We start from the raw sequence: 14,309 nt of genomic DNA, 5'->3' as shown, positions 1-14,309 counted from the left end.
ATAGTATTTTCTTTTTTATTGTGATGAATATCCCAGTGAAACAGCTTCTCGAACAAAGAAAAACAATTTTTTAGAGTGGAACTTGATTTTGTCCATTTGGAATTGATTAGATGGTTGGATGGTTGTGGTTTGCAATTGGTTGATCTCATGTGAGTGACAGTTTGCCCAGCTCTCACGTCAGTAAACACATCATCAGAGAAGAGAAGAGATGTCACTGCAAGTTGTTTTGATTAAAGATTACAAGAGCAAATGAATTTGTGCACGGATATATCATTTTCTAATAGATACTGCAATATTCCATAAAAACATAAGAATTGTCCTTTTGATTTTATGGTGACTTTAAAGAGACACATTTTTCTCGACGAAATCTTTGATTGGTCCATATGATGATCAACAGTAGGCAGATCAAACATCTTCCGTGCCAGGAAACGAGGAAGGGAAACATGCCAGGATGCCAGGATGCCAAGATGATGCTGTAGCCAACATCATACACTTGTATCCAATGCTTTTCTGCATTTAAACCAGATTATAAAAGCATTTTATATGTTTGTTCTCTAGTTTCAGTGAAAAAACACTAATAATGTCATGGTACATGAGACACACTGTGGCATTTATGAAAGCATCCAAGATCCTTAACACAGATGCTTGTGACATTTGTATAATTTTTTCAGCGAACACTCTTTAAAATGACCCTGTGGTCAGTCTAGATAGGGCATTTGTCTTTCAAGTCAACATTAAAAGGTACTCAGGAGGACCCATTTCATAAGTGATCAGATGTATTTTTAGACTATGTAGAATGGTGCTTAATTTGATCCATCATAAAATGATTAGATGGATATTGGTGACATCAGCCAAAATGAAAGTTGTTTCATAGGCGGAGCAAGTTGTTATAGTTGGATTAAATATTACAAAGACATCTTTTTTTGTTTAAAATATCCTTCACCAATGAATTGTGCACAATAAGATCAGGAATGTGCATTTAGCAAATGAATATGGTCAGTTTTGATTTAATGTTGACTGGACTGCAGTATAGCCTATTTTTGGTAGTAGCAATGAATTCATAATGTAATTCTCATTACACATTTTCCAGGATATCTCTTTCTCTCTCTTGTGAGCGTTGTGTAACCTGAATCCTTGAATTGATGAGTCAATTTCTGAGAATGAGTCGAAATTTATTGACTGCCACACAATACCTGCCCGATCATTGTCTTCAAAGAGAAATGGAATAAAATGCAGACGTCACTTATATATTCTGATTGTTCATTCAGCAATGCGATCTATCTGGAGTAATCGTTTCGGTGAGTCTTTGTAAACATAGCCTAACACAATGCATTTTTCATCTCTTTTCCAGCTTTCAAGTAAGAGCTACACTTCCCGTTTAGAGGCGAGTACCTCATCCCTCCACAGCCATGGCAGACGATTCGGACATGCGCAATGAGCTGACGGACATGCAGGCCAGAGCTGATCAGCTGGGCGATGAGGTAAGTACACCTTCAACCTCCATGGGCGACGCAGGTCTAAAAATAAACCCTTAATACGACAGCATCTGTATATAAATAGACCCGTCCCGGCGTGAAGGAGAATGAACACACCGTGACTTCCAGACGTTCAGTAGAAGACTGAACCACTCTAAAGAGCATCAATGAATTAATAAATCCGTTTTGTGCAAAAAGAAGCACCTATTTTAAGACTGCTCATCCATTTGTCATGGACCAGGGGAGGCTGCTTGGTTACCAGAAGCAGTGGTGATCAGCGAGAGGTTCTCTACACCGCACTCGTTTCAGACAGAAACGACCTCCCTCATAGCACCTGCCCAGTGGGGGTTCTGCACTGGCTTTGATAGACCTTTAATCACACTGGCCTCCTGCTGAACAATCAGAACTTTGACTCGCAACTCCATGTAGGAGGGTTAACCATGTCATCCAAATTGTATTCCACATGGGATTTTTATTAACATGGCCACTGCACATAGGTCCTTGAATATTTTAATAGATTCTATTGACACAAAAGAATTCTGGAATCGTTTACTCACAAGTTCAGCGGTACTGAAATTTAAAAATGTGACAATGCCAGCATTTCCCTCTGGCATTTTGAGTGCTGTTGAACAGATTCTTAAACACCTCTGATTGGCCATTGTCTTGACGCGCTCAACATGTGTCTCTGATTGGCTACAATGACATACAATGACATCTTTGATGCTCTTTACTGAGCGCTTACATAGATACACATGGGAGCGTTGAACAGCACCATCTATCAGCGGATCAGTCTATCAGCGGATATATTAGGGTACCGCTGATAGACACTGCTTTCGAATGCTCCCGTGTGTATCTGTGTAAGCGCTTGATGAAGAGCGTCAAAGACAACATGTTTTTGAAACGTTGATCAATCTAGCCAATCATAGACATATATGTTTAGCAAGTCAACACAATGGCCAATCAGAGGTGTTTAAGAATCCATTCGACAGCGATCAAAATGGTAGAGGGAAATGCTGGTATCGTCACATTTTTTAAATTTCAGTAACGTTACATACAATGCGTTACAATAGCTAACTACAAGTAGTGACGCTACTAACTTAACTACATTTTTCAGTAGCTTAACTGAATTTCAGTTGCTTCGTAGGTAACAAACTATTTTTTCCAGCAAGTAGCGATGGTACCGCGACCAAAAGCCAAATTTTGTGTTTTGACAAACCTGCAATGTATTAAAGAAGCGCAGTGTCTTCTTCTGACTAGATCGCAATCTAAAATTGTGCATTACCACCATCTATTGTTATATCACGCCTCTTGCAGCTTCACAGTTCACTGAGAAGAGATCACCTGATGATTACACAAAGGACAAGTGGCTTGATATTTCACATGAATTGATTAGTAAATGTTACGCTTTTGTATGTAATCTATGCAAACCAAAGATAAAACACTATCTGCATTGAAGACTTCAAGCACAAATTTAAGGACGCTCATACAGGTGAGTAACAGAATAATTATACTGCTTTATTGCACTCTATATTGAATGTCTATTTCTGTTTAAAATGACAATGATGATCAGTGTTTCGTTTCGTAATGAACCTAAAGATCATTAACGTTGTGTTTTGCGCCATTGCTTTGGCAAAGCATCTGTCAGTCGAACAGAAAACAAATTTGCGATATGACTTAGTGCACTTATCACACGACAAAAGGCTATGATTTATTTAAATAGGTGTAAAGCTCAGTTTGTTGTGCCGGGTTTCAGAGCGAAGTAAGCTGTGTTCACACAAGCAACTCATGATTCGCGTCTCAGAGCAGCTCCGTTCACAGTAGATGCTGTGCTGTGTGTTAACGTAAATTTCTGACAATTTTGACTACTCCTGTATATCCAATTTTGCATGCATTTTGTTCTTGCAATGATGTTACATTTGCTCTTTGACAAACAGTTTGAGGTATATTTGAGTATTGTGTGTGTCTTTGAATAGTTTGGATGGATTTAAATAGTATAGGAAACAGTATGAACATTAATCACACACTTCACCTTCAAGGCCTCACAATGACTAGGTGGTGTATGGTTCCATATGATATATGGTATGACGCTTAATGATAGCTCTTAAAAAAGAAAATAGAGATCACAATAATGATCTTTAATCCTAGCCTGCTATTGAGCGTCCTGTGGCGCTGCGCAGTCATATTTCTTCAGCTCAGATATATACACTCGACTGGAATGGGAGAGCTTTAAATATTCATGAGTGGATAATACTATCTTGAGCTTTCTTTGAAGGAACAGGAAGGAGTGGGGGGGGGCAGAAATGGCTGTACATGCAGTTCAGTCTGAACTTGGCAGCCATTAGTAACATGCTGTCGTAACTGACATAATGAACATTATGGCCTTGTACCAACTGTGGTGCATCAACACATCGCGTTCAAATAACAAAATGCAATACAACAAGCAGGGTCGTATAAACTTTTGAGGTTATTGTGAGTAATAATAGGTATATTTTTCTTTCTACAGTCTTTGGAGAGTACTCGCCGCATGCTGCAGCTGGTCGAAGAGGTAAGATATTTACTTAACTGAGTGATAGTAATAAACTTGAAATTGTATACAGTGGTTGCATATTCAAACTCAGTTTGGCTGTATGTGAAAAGCTGTTTTTACAAAGAGGTTGTTTCGCTGCTTGTTTTCATGGCCTCTGAAGGTCAGAAATCGAGACAGTGAAATAGCACCAAATTTCCGCTCTGTGATAAAAATCAATAATGATTTCAGAGAAACTCCATCTATGTGTTACTGATAGGGCAGTGTCGAGACACAGGAGAGAAAATGAGTCTTTCTAGGATCTAATAGGGATCAAAAACCCCTGACCCCACATGTGGAGATGAGATACTGTTCAGAAAAGATTGTGGTTGGTTTAGCATTATAAAGAGCAGAAGTCTGATTTTAGCTTTAATGTGATAGAAAATATATAAATCATATGGTTTATTTTATTTATTTTTTAAAGTTCAACAAAGAGTGGAGTTGCATTATTAAATTATACAAGTTGCATTTGGCCTCTATCTGTTTTTGCTGTTATTTATTTTCACAAGGTTTTCTGGGTATTTTATAAAGGACAAATTATGTCAAATTATGTCAGTATGTTATATATATATATATACATTTATATGATCAGAAATAGATTAAAACAGTAATATTGTGAAATATTATAATACCATAAAACATTTTAAACATTAAAATAAATGTAAACTATATGTTTTGTGTATATATATATATATATATTCCTATGATGAATTTCATAATATCCTTCAGAAACCATTATAATATGCTGATTTGCTGCTCAAGAAACATTTATTAATATGATCAATGTTGAAAACAGTTTTTTTTCAGTTCTTTTGTTGAATAGAAATAACAATTATTTGAAATAGATTTTTTGCAACAATGTGTTTACAAAGATTTTATTGTATTTTTAGATCAATTTAATGCATCCCTGCTGAATAAAAGTATCCATTTCTTTTAAGCAAACAAAAAAAATTACTGATCCTATAGCTGAATGCTAGTGTATATTTGGTCTGTATATTGATGGTTATTGAAAACAGCGCCAGATGTAGTAAATTAAATCTTGAAATTGGTTATAAAAATTTGTGAACAAATCATTCCCCCACTCCATTTAGCCATTGTTGGAAGAAAATTGCATACTTGGGTTGTTAATGAACTTCAAAGTTCACCCGTGCTGAACAAATATAATGCTTCCATCAGGTTCTTGCATCTGATTTCATATTAGGTGCTTCCAGTTTCCATTATGCCACTTGTCACTTTGATTAAATGCTGAGTAAATGCACATACCTGTTATTATTACTATAAACGAGTTGACAGACCAGATGAGTGGGGATATTTGACTAAATGAAGTAAAAATGTTTAAATTGCATGAAATGAGATTCCCTCTAGGTATTCTTGGTGCAATAACCGGTGCACTGCTTGATAATCAAGCTAAAATAATGAGGTGTTGTGGGATTTGGAATCATATAATCAGCTGTTTTATTTAGGTCAATAGAGCAGCGTGTGCCTCAGAGAACTCGTCATATTGCGCACACAATCCTCTGTACCTTTAATGTTCAATCCAGTGCTCTGTTTACAATTCTGAACTAATTTTAGCTCTGTACTCTCTGCCACCTCGTTGCCTTCTTTTAATTTCCTGCCAAATGAAAAAAAAGTGCTTGTGAAGATTTTCAATATTTGTGATAAAGCCGCGTGCTACAGTCTGTCCTCTGCCGAGACTCTTTTATTCCCTGCTGTTCTTTTATCATCTTATATCTGACCTGAATATGTGTGAATGTCATCTTCACCTGTAGGCTTCTCTCATTTGTTTGTTATTTCCTCTTTTTTCTTGCTTTGCCATTCTTATTGGATTAGAGTAAAGATGCTGGTATCAGAACTTTGGTTATGCTGGATGAACAGGGAGGTAAGTTACGGCGAAAAACACATTGTGGAATCATGTAATAAGGTTGTGCAGTAAGTCATTTTTATTTGCTTATTTTAAACTTAACTGTCTAGAGGTTACGCACAATGCTTTTCCAGATGAGCTATTTTGCAGATTAAAGAAATATGCATAATGACGATTTAGCATTAAACATATGATCATAAACATCAGGCCGACCTGTGAAAAGTGAAGCTTTGAGAGTGATATAAGAGGTAAATTGAACGATCGATGTTGCTGGTAATGACAAACCGCTCTCCTCTTCACCAGATGAAATATATCTGTGTACAATCCCTGGGGTGAAAGACTTTCCAGTTAACACTCGTTGCCATTTTAGGATAATTAGGCAAACACACTCAATTCCACAAACAGCATAGGCATTTTAATGGAAAAATAGAGTAATAATTGATTTATTAATGCTGTGACACTTTAATTGAAGCAATCACATCTCTATTGATAAATTAAGCCCTTATGTTGCTTGAGGCTTTATTCGGTTTTATGTGGATAGAACGAAGTGTAGAGTTCCTTTCCCCATGGAAGAGAAATTTTAATTAGTCTGTCAAAACAAAATACAGGCCTTCCTTTTGTTGTGTTAAATTATAGATGTTGTGTTCCTCAGAATGCCTCAGGACAATCCATTTCCTACCTTAAATGATCCTGCAACCTTTCTTGGCTCCAGTTTTAAAGCAGAACAACAGCATGTCCTAATACATAAAGCTGTGCTCTGATTGCTGCATGTAATAGTCTCCCAGAGCTCAGGAGGATTCCAGTTAGCAGTTCACTAGACATAAAGGGAGCAATCAAAATTGTCTTCTTCTTCTTTTTTACTAAATGCCCATTCCTGCTGTAACTAGAGTGCGGATCGGGCCGAATTTTTTTGTCCGAGCCCGGTCCGCGTCCGACAGAGCAGTAACCGAACCCGACCCGAGCCCGACAGGCATAAAGATATTTATGTCCGAGCCCGACCCGAGCCCGACAGTTAAAATCCCATTTTTTTTCTCATACTAATGACACATGTGCGTTTGTTTGTGTGGAAAGCCTGCTTTTATTAAGCAACTGTAGGAAGACATTCGGAAATGTCAGCAGGATGAGTGCATCAGCGCGCACGGAGAAACAAGCGCACTTAACGCAGGCGCGCATGCACGTGTTCCCTTTCGTTGTCACTCCGAGTTACGTCGGATGACGACGAATGGGGTTTCGCTTAGAAAGCCTATCAACTTCGAGTATTACAAAACGAGCCAATGGCAAAGAAATGCCATGGGTCTGCGGAATTTGCATGGCGTAACTCCGCCCCACCTCGTGGGTATAAAAGGAGGAGGCCGGCAGCAAGCAGATATGTTTTTCGCTTCGGAGCCAAGTGTATTCTTCTCTCCACAAGCCATCTCTGAATTGTCAGCTTTACAAACGAGTACCTCGAGTGTTGGTGTGACGGCGATCTACGGCGAGAGCGTGCTTCCTGCTGATCTGTTGCAGTGGTCTGCCAGTCGGTGCGTTTCTCCCCAGGTGCTTCAACACTTGAGTTTTCTCTCACTAAAAGAGCTTACACGTGGCACGTCTTTTTAAAGACGGCTCGCCCGTGCATTTCTGGTTGCAGCGGACTGGTATCGGACTCTGATGGGCACGAGCGCTGTCTAGTGTGTTTGGGCTTTGATCATGCTTGAACAGCGCTCGTGGGTGACTCATGTTCTCGCCGGGAACGTGATCATCGCGTCATATATAGGTCGAGACTCGGTGAACTCGCAAGAGTGAGAGTCCCCTCATCCACCCCCCGATCTTCGGCTGGTGGCCAGGGTGACCTGAGGGTTACGGTCTGGATCTAGGCGCCGACTATGTGTCCGTGTCCCCAGCCCCCCTCTTCAATGACGGTGCCCGCTAGTGAACTGCTGATTCCCGCGAGTCTACCCTCGGTGGCCCGCGTGTTTCAGTTGAAGCTACAGAGGAAGATGCCATGTCTGTTGCAGCATCACTAGGTGGGTTTGAGTTTTCTGGAAGTGAGGGCTCGTCACAGCTGCCACCTTCCGGTGTGCATACGGCTGTGCCTGAGTCTGATCCGGAGATGACGACCATGCTTTCCTGGGACGATGGGTTTTGGGTAAGGCCGCCGACCCTCGTCCACGGCAAACCCCAATACCTCTCTTCCCGGACGTGCATGATGAGATCTCGAAGTCCAAGAAGACCCCCTTGTCTTCTCGGGACCGCTCGCTGATCTCATCCGCCTTTCCTCCCCTCGATGGGGCCGCTGCCCATGGGTACACTGGGGTTCCCCCGGCTGAACGCTCTGTTGCGATGCTATGTGTCCTCAGAGTGCTTCTTCTCGGCGCAATCCTAAGCACCCGCCCGTGGCCTGTAGTTTTTCGTCTACGCTTGTGGCGAGATCCTATAGCGCCACGGGACTGGCAGCCGCCTCACTGCATGCCATGGTCATTCTGCTGGTCCACCTGACCCAGATGCTCATGGACCTGCACGAGGGCGGGACTGACCCAGGGCTCTTCACTGAGCTGCGCGCCGCCACTGACCTTGCTCTCTGAGCGACGAAAGTGGCCGTACGCTCCCTTGGTCAGGTGATGCTCACCAGTCTGTGGCTGAACCTGTCTGATGTGCTGGATGTCGCGCGGACCCGTCTGTCCGACATTCCCATATCCCAGGTCGGCCTCTTCGGCGGTGCGGTTGAGGGCTTGCCCAACAGCTCTCAGCCGCCCATGAGCAGAGTGAGGTTGATTCTGTCCCGACGGCCCCGCCGTCCGCTCAGATCCCTCGTCTGCCCACCGCCGAAGGCGCCCTCCCGCGGCTCCCACCCCGCCCGTTCACGGGCCGGCTCTGGGGGCCGCGGGCGGACGCCACAGCCCTCTCCAGCCCCGCCCCCCGCTACACGCCGGGTTAAGCGGCGCTCGTGAGACGGGCACCTCGGCGATGGAGCAGACTGAGGTTGATTCTGTCCCGACGGCCCCGCCGTCCGCTCAGATCCCTCGGTCTGCCCACTGCCGAGGGCGCCCCCCCGCGGCTCCCACCCCGCCCGTTCACCCGGGTCGGCTCTGGAGGCCGCGGTCGGACGCCACAGTCCTCTCCAGCCCCGCACCCCGCTACACGCCGGGTTAAGCGGCGCTCTTGAGTTGGGCTCCTCAGAGATGGGACTCAGTTCTTTCCAGGAGTTGGTAGCAGGACCACTCCTTTCCCCGGGGAGGGCCGGGGAAGAATCCTTATTCTCCAAAGAGCTGATTCTCCCGTCTCTGAGCACAGAGTTCTCGGACGTCACAGAGCGCCGCCCACAAGCCGTGCTCTCCTCGTCCCCCTCTGTCCCAGAGGTGGTTGACATGGCGTGCCGTCCACGGACCGCTTCGCCGCTGTCCCCCTCTGTCGCCAGACCCCCGGCAGAGCAGGCCCCCGCGGGACGACCAGCCTGGTCCTCCCCTGGCCCCCTCTGCCAGGGCGCGGTTGCTAACTGTGCCCCCTCTCCGGGCCGCTATGCCGTCCACATCTGGGCCAGTTACTCCGCTTCGCTGCCCCTCCGGGGGGACGCCTGTGGCTCGCATGATCCCGTTGGTTCAGTTCCTGGGAGCCTGGCTAGAGCTTCCCCGTCTGTCCCACTGGATCGTGCGTACCGTCAGGCTCGGCTATGCGATTCAGTTCGCACGGTCTCCTCCCCGTTTCAGGGGAGTCCGCTCACTTTGGTCGGTGGCAATGCCCCTATCATGAGAGAAGAGATTGCCACCCTGCTGGCGAAGGGTGCAATCGAGACTGTCCCTCCAGCCGAGATGAGGTCCGGCTTCTACAGCCCCTACTTCATTGTCCCCAAGAAGACCGGTGGGTTACGGCCAATCCTGGACTTGCGCGTGCTGAACCGCTCCCTTCACCGGATGCCGTTCAAGATGCTCACCGCCAAACGCGTTTTCGAATGCATACGGCCCCAGGATTGGTTTGCAGCGATCGACCTGAAGGACGCTTACTTTCATGTCTCCATTCTTCCTCGACACAGACCGTTCCTCCGGTTTGCTTTCGAGGGGCAGGCATACCAGTACGCGGTTCTCCCTTTCGGGCTAGCCCTGTCTCCTCGCATCTTCACGAAGGTCGTCGAGGCGGCCCTTGTTCCCCTTCGAGAACAAGGGGTTCGCATCCTGAGTTATATCGACGACTGGCTGGTCCTAGCTCACTCTCGAGATCAGGTTTGTGAACACAGGGACCTAGTGCTTCGGCACCTAGCCCGTCTGGGCCTTCGGGTCAACTGGGAGAAGAGCAAACTTTGCCCCCTGCAGAGGATCTCTTTTCTCGGTATGGACATCGACTCGGTCGCCATGTCCGCACAGCTTACGAGCGAGCGCGCGCAGTCACTGCTGACTTGCCTAAGACAATTCGAGGGCAAGAGTGCGGTTCCACTGAAACTTTTTCAGAGGCTCCTGGGGCATATGGCATCTGCAGCCGCGGTCACGCCGCTCGGATTGCTTCATATGAGACCGCTTCAGCTTTGGCTTCGCGACCGAGTCCCGAGGTGGGCATGGCAACACGGCACGTTCCGAGTACCAGTTACTCCGACCTGCCGTCAGTTCTTCACCCCGTGGTCGAACCTCGATTTTCTCAGGGCCGGTGTCCCCCTGGCACGAGCTTCCCGGCATGTTGTTGTCTCAACAGATGCCTCCACCACGGGCTGGGGCGCCATGTGCAATGGACATGCTGCTGCGGGCTCCTGGACAGGACCCCAGCGGCTGTGGCATGTCAATTGCCTCGAGTTGTTGGCAGTACGCCTTGCCCTGCACCGCTTCCGGGCGTTGCTCAGGGGTCAACACGTACTAGTCCGCTCAGACAATACCGCCACTGTAGCGTACATCAACCATCAAGGTGGTCTACGCTCCCGCCGTATGTCACAACTCGCTCGCCACCTCCTCCTATGGAGTCAGAAGCATCTGAGGTCGCTTCGAGCCATCTTCACTCCCGGAGCGCTGAACTGTGCATCCGACGAGCTCTCACGGCTTCAGCCCCTCCCTGGAGAATGGCGACTCCATCCCCAGTCGGTTCAGCTGATTTGGGACCAGTTCGGGGACGCGCAGATATATCTGTTTGCCTCTCACGACTCGACCCATTGCGCCCAGTTCTATTCCCTGACCGAGGGCACGCTCGGCACGGATGCTCTGGCGCACAGCTGGCCGCAGGGCCGCAAGTATGCGTTTCCCCCAGTGAGCCTTCTTGCGCACACTTTGCGCAAGGTCAGGGAGGACGAGGAGCAGGTCATTCCGGTTGCCCCTTACTGGCCCAACCGGACCTGGTTCCCCGAACTAGTACTCCTCGCGACAGCACCTCCCTGGCCGATCCCTCTGAGGAAGAACCTTCTTTCTCAGGGACGGGGCACCCTATGGCACCCTCGTCCCGATCTTTGGAACCTCCACGTGTGGCTCCTGGATGGGACGAGGCAGGTTTGAGTACCCTACCACCAGCGGTGGTGGCTACCATCACTTCCGCTAGAGCGTCGTCCACGAGACACGTCTATGCGTTGAAGTGGAACCTCTTCGTCAACTGGTGCTCTTCTCACCGAGAAGACCCCCGGAGATGCTCGATCAGTGTTTTGCTTTCCTTCCTTCAACAGGGGCTGGAGCGAAGGCTGTCTCCCTCCACCCTGAAGGTCTATGTTGCCGCCATTGCCGCACATCATGACCTCATCGAAGGTAAGTCGGTAGGGAAGCACGACCTGATCATCAGGTTCCTGAGAGGAGCGAGGAGACTAAATCCTCCTCGTCCTCCTCTCGTTCCCTCTTGGGACCTCTCAGTGGTTCTAACTGCCCTGAAGAGTGCTCCCTTTGAGCCCCTGCAATCAGTCGAGCTTAAGTTCCTGTCTATGAAGACAGCGCTCCTGGTTGCACTGGCCTCCATCAAGAGGGTTGGGGACCTGCACGCATTCTCCGTTGACGAAGCGTGCCTGGAATTTGGGCCGGCTTCCTCTCACGTGATCCTGAGACCCCGGCCTGGATATGTGCCCAAGGTTCCTACCACTCCCTTTCGGGACCAGGTGGTGAACCTGCAAGCGCTGCCCTCGGAGGAGGCAGACCCAGCCTTGGCACTGCTCTGTCCAGTACGCGCTCTCCGCGCCTATGTAGACAGAACGCAGTGTTTCAGGACCTCAGACCAGCTCTTTGTCTGTTATGGTGGGAAGCTGAAGGGAAAGGCTCTCTCCAAGCAGGTTGTCTCACTGGATAGTGGACACCATTGCTTTGGCTTACCAGCAGCAAGGTCGACCGTGCCCCCTTGGTGTGACTGCCTACTCCACCCGGAGTGTGGCGTCCTCTTGGGCTCTAGCGCATGGCGCCTCGCTAACAGACATCTGCAGAGCTGCAGGCTGGGCGACACCTAACACATTCGCCAGATTCTATAATCTCCGAGTGGAGCCTGTGTCCTCTCGTGTACTCGCTTCAACCAGCTAGTACCGGACCCGCTCAGGTGTCTTCGCTTGCTCGCCATTCCACTCCACGGACTGGATACGTGCGATACTTTCCTCAGGTGAGCTTCTCCGAAAGCCCTGAGCTCCTCCAGCACTCCTGACGTCGGCGCCAGTGTCTTTTGCCTGTGCGTCGGCTAGGTGCCTCCCGTGTGCATGGTCCCTCCTCTGAGCGACCCCCACATGTGTATTTCCACTGTAAGCCTCTCTGAGCGTGTGTCTTTCCCTTGGCAAGCCACCTTGCCACCCCTGGGGTTGAAATATTCCACCTGCGGCTGGACACCCCAGTGTTTTCCATATGCTTCCTTCGGGTCATATGTGTATTCTCTAAGTCCCCCCCCTCCGGGCTGGCATTAATTGCATACTTCCCCTAAGCTTGGGATATGCTTCCCAGTGTACCTTGGTATTCCTGTGTTATATGGAGTCCTTTGTCCAGGCTGACAGGGATCTCGATTTACGCAGGGCACTGGAAGACAGCTGAGAAGGTGGCGTGATTAGACTGGTAACCCCATTCGTCGTCATCCGACGTAACTCGGAGTGACAACGAAAGGGAACGTCTACGGTTACGTATGTAACCCTCGTTCCCTGAGTAGGGAACGGAGACGTTACGTCTGCCTGCCACTTTCCGCTGTACCGCGGGGATCGCCTGAGCTCAGTCTTGGCTCCTCAGCGAAGAAACATATCTGCTTGCTGCCGGCTTCCTCCTTTTATACCCACGAGGTGGGGCGGAGTTACGCCATGCAAATTCCGCAGACCCATGGCATTTCTTTGCCATTGGCTCGTTTTGTAATACTCGAAGTTGATAGGCTTTCTAAGCGAAACCCCATTCGTCGTCATCCGACGTAACGTCTCCGTTCCCTACTCAGGGAACGAGGGTTACATACGTAACCGTAGACGTTTCGTTGTCACGGCTACATAAACAAATTTCCGCACACAGGAAGACAGATGTTATGGTAATATTTTACATGTATTTCAATCACAAAAACGAACGTTTGCATCACGTGAAAGCATCAGGCACATTGGCTACCAACATAATAAGCGGTTTTAAATTTAAAATGTTCAATGCCATATCGCGCTGATGTGACCGAGCCCGACCCGAAGCCGAACATAATTTCTAAATATCTGTCCGAACCCGTCCCGGCCCGTCGGGTACCGACGGGTCCCGTCGGGCTTGGGTCAGGTATCCATCCTCTAGCTGTAACAACCTGAAGTCAGTTGTCGAACACAAGGGCACAGTGGTAGTAGCTCATTATTCACATTTCAGCCTAAAACCTCTGGGTACTATCCCAAAGGTATGCTACTCCATCTGTTTTATTTATGGGTAGAACATGTTGAGATTTTACATTCTCTGAAAAATCCTTGCATTTAACAAGCAAGACTTATAACTTATAACTAAGCACAGTTGAAATTTCTTTATCATATTGAATTCAGCTTTGCTACCAAGAGTGGGGTTTGAACTAGGCCATATTGAATGCTTTCTCTCATCTCTATAAGATAAAACAGCTTCCCTGCATTCATTCATTCAAGAGTTGAAATTTAATACCAGAAGTGGGATTTGAAACCACAAGGACATTTGTCCATTGGAGCTTAAGTCCAACAACTTAACCACTCAGCCATCCTGGTTGCTTTGAACCAGCTGTAGATGCCGAAATTGGTCCTTTGATATACATTCAAAATTCTCATTTCTATAATGTAAAGCAACATCCTCAGGCTAACTCTGGCTAGAATAGTTGTTACCAGGAGTTGGGTAAGAACCCATGAGGACATTTGCCCAATGGGCTTTAAGTCCAACCCCTTAACCACTCTGCCAACCTGATCACGCTTCTAAGTTAACATGTTTAGAAACCAGTTTGTTAATTACACAACCAGATAAAGCAAAAATACTAAAGTCCATTTAAAATTCATAATGCTCTATCAGGAGTGGGGCTTGAACCCACAAGATCGTTTGTATATTGACTC

The 14,309-nt window shown here is 47.0% G+C and overlaps 1 protein-coding gene across 1 annotated transcript in view; it reads left to right on the top strand.

Annotated features, from left to right (window-relative positions):
• Positions 1-14,309, top strand: part of snap25b (synaptosome associated protein 25b) — a 46,385-nt gene that overhangs the window by 19,197 nt on the left and 12,879 nt on the right. The window contains exons 2-4 of the mRNA XM_077239005.1: positions 1,352-1,481; positions 3,979-4,020; positions 5,869-5,917. Coding sequence (XP_077095120.1) covers positions 1,410-1,481; positions 3,979-4,020; positions 5,869-5,917 — 163 coding nt within the window. The 5' untranslated portion in view covers positions 1,352-1,409. The remainder of the gene's footprint in view (positions 1-1,351; positions 1,482-3,978; positions 4,021-5,868; positions 5,918-14,309) is intronic.

Source organism: Siphateles boraxobius, unplaced genomic scaffold (genome assembly GCF_051911475.1).
Source record: "Siphateles boraxobius isolate OS27281-9 unplaced genomic scaffold, OSU_SipBor_1 22, whole genome shotgun sequence".
Lineage (NCBI taxonomy): Eukaryota > Metazoa > Chordata > Actinopteri > Cypriniformes > Leuciscidae > Siphateles > Siphateles boraxobius.
This window is presented reverse-complemented; position numbering and strand designations above follow the sequence as displayed.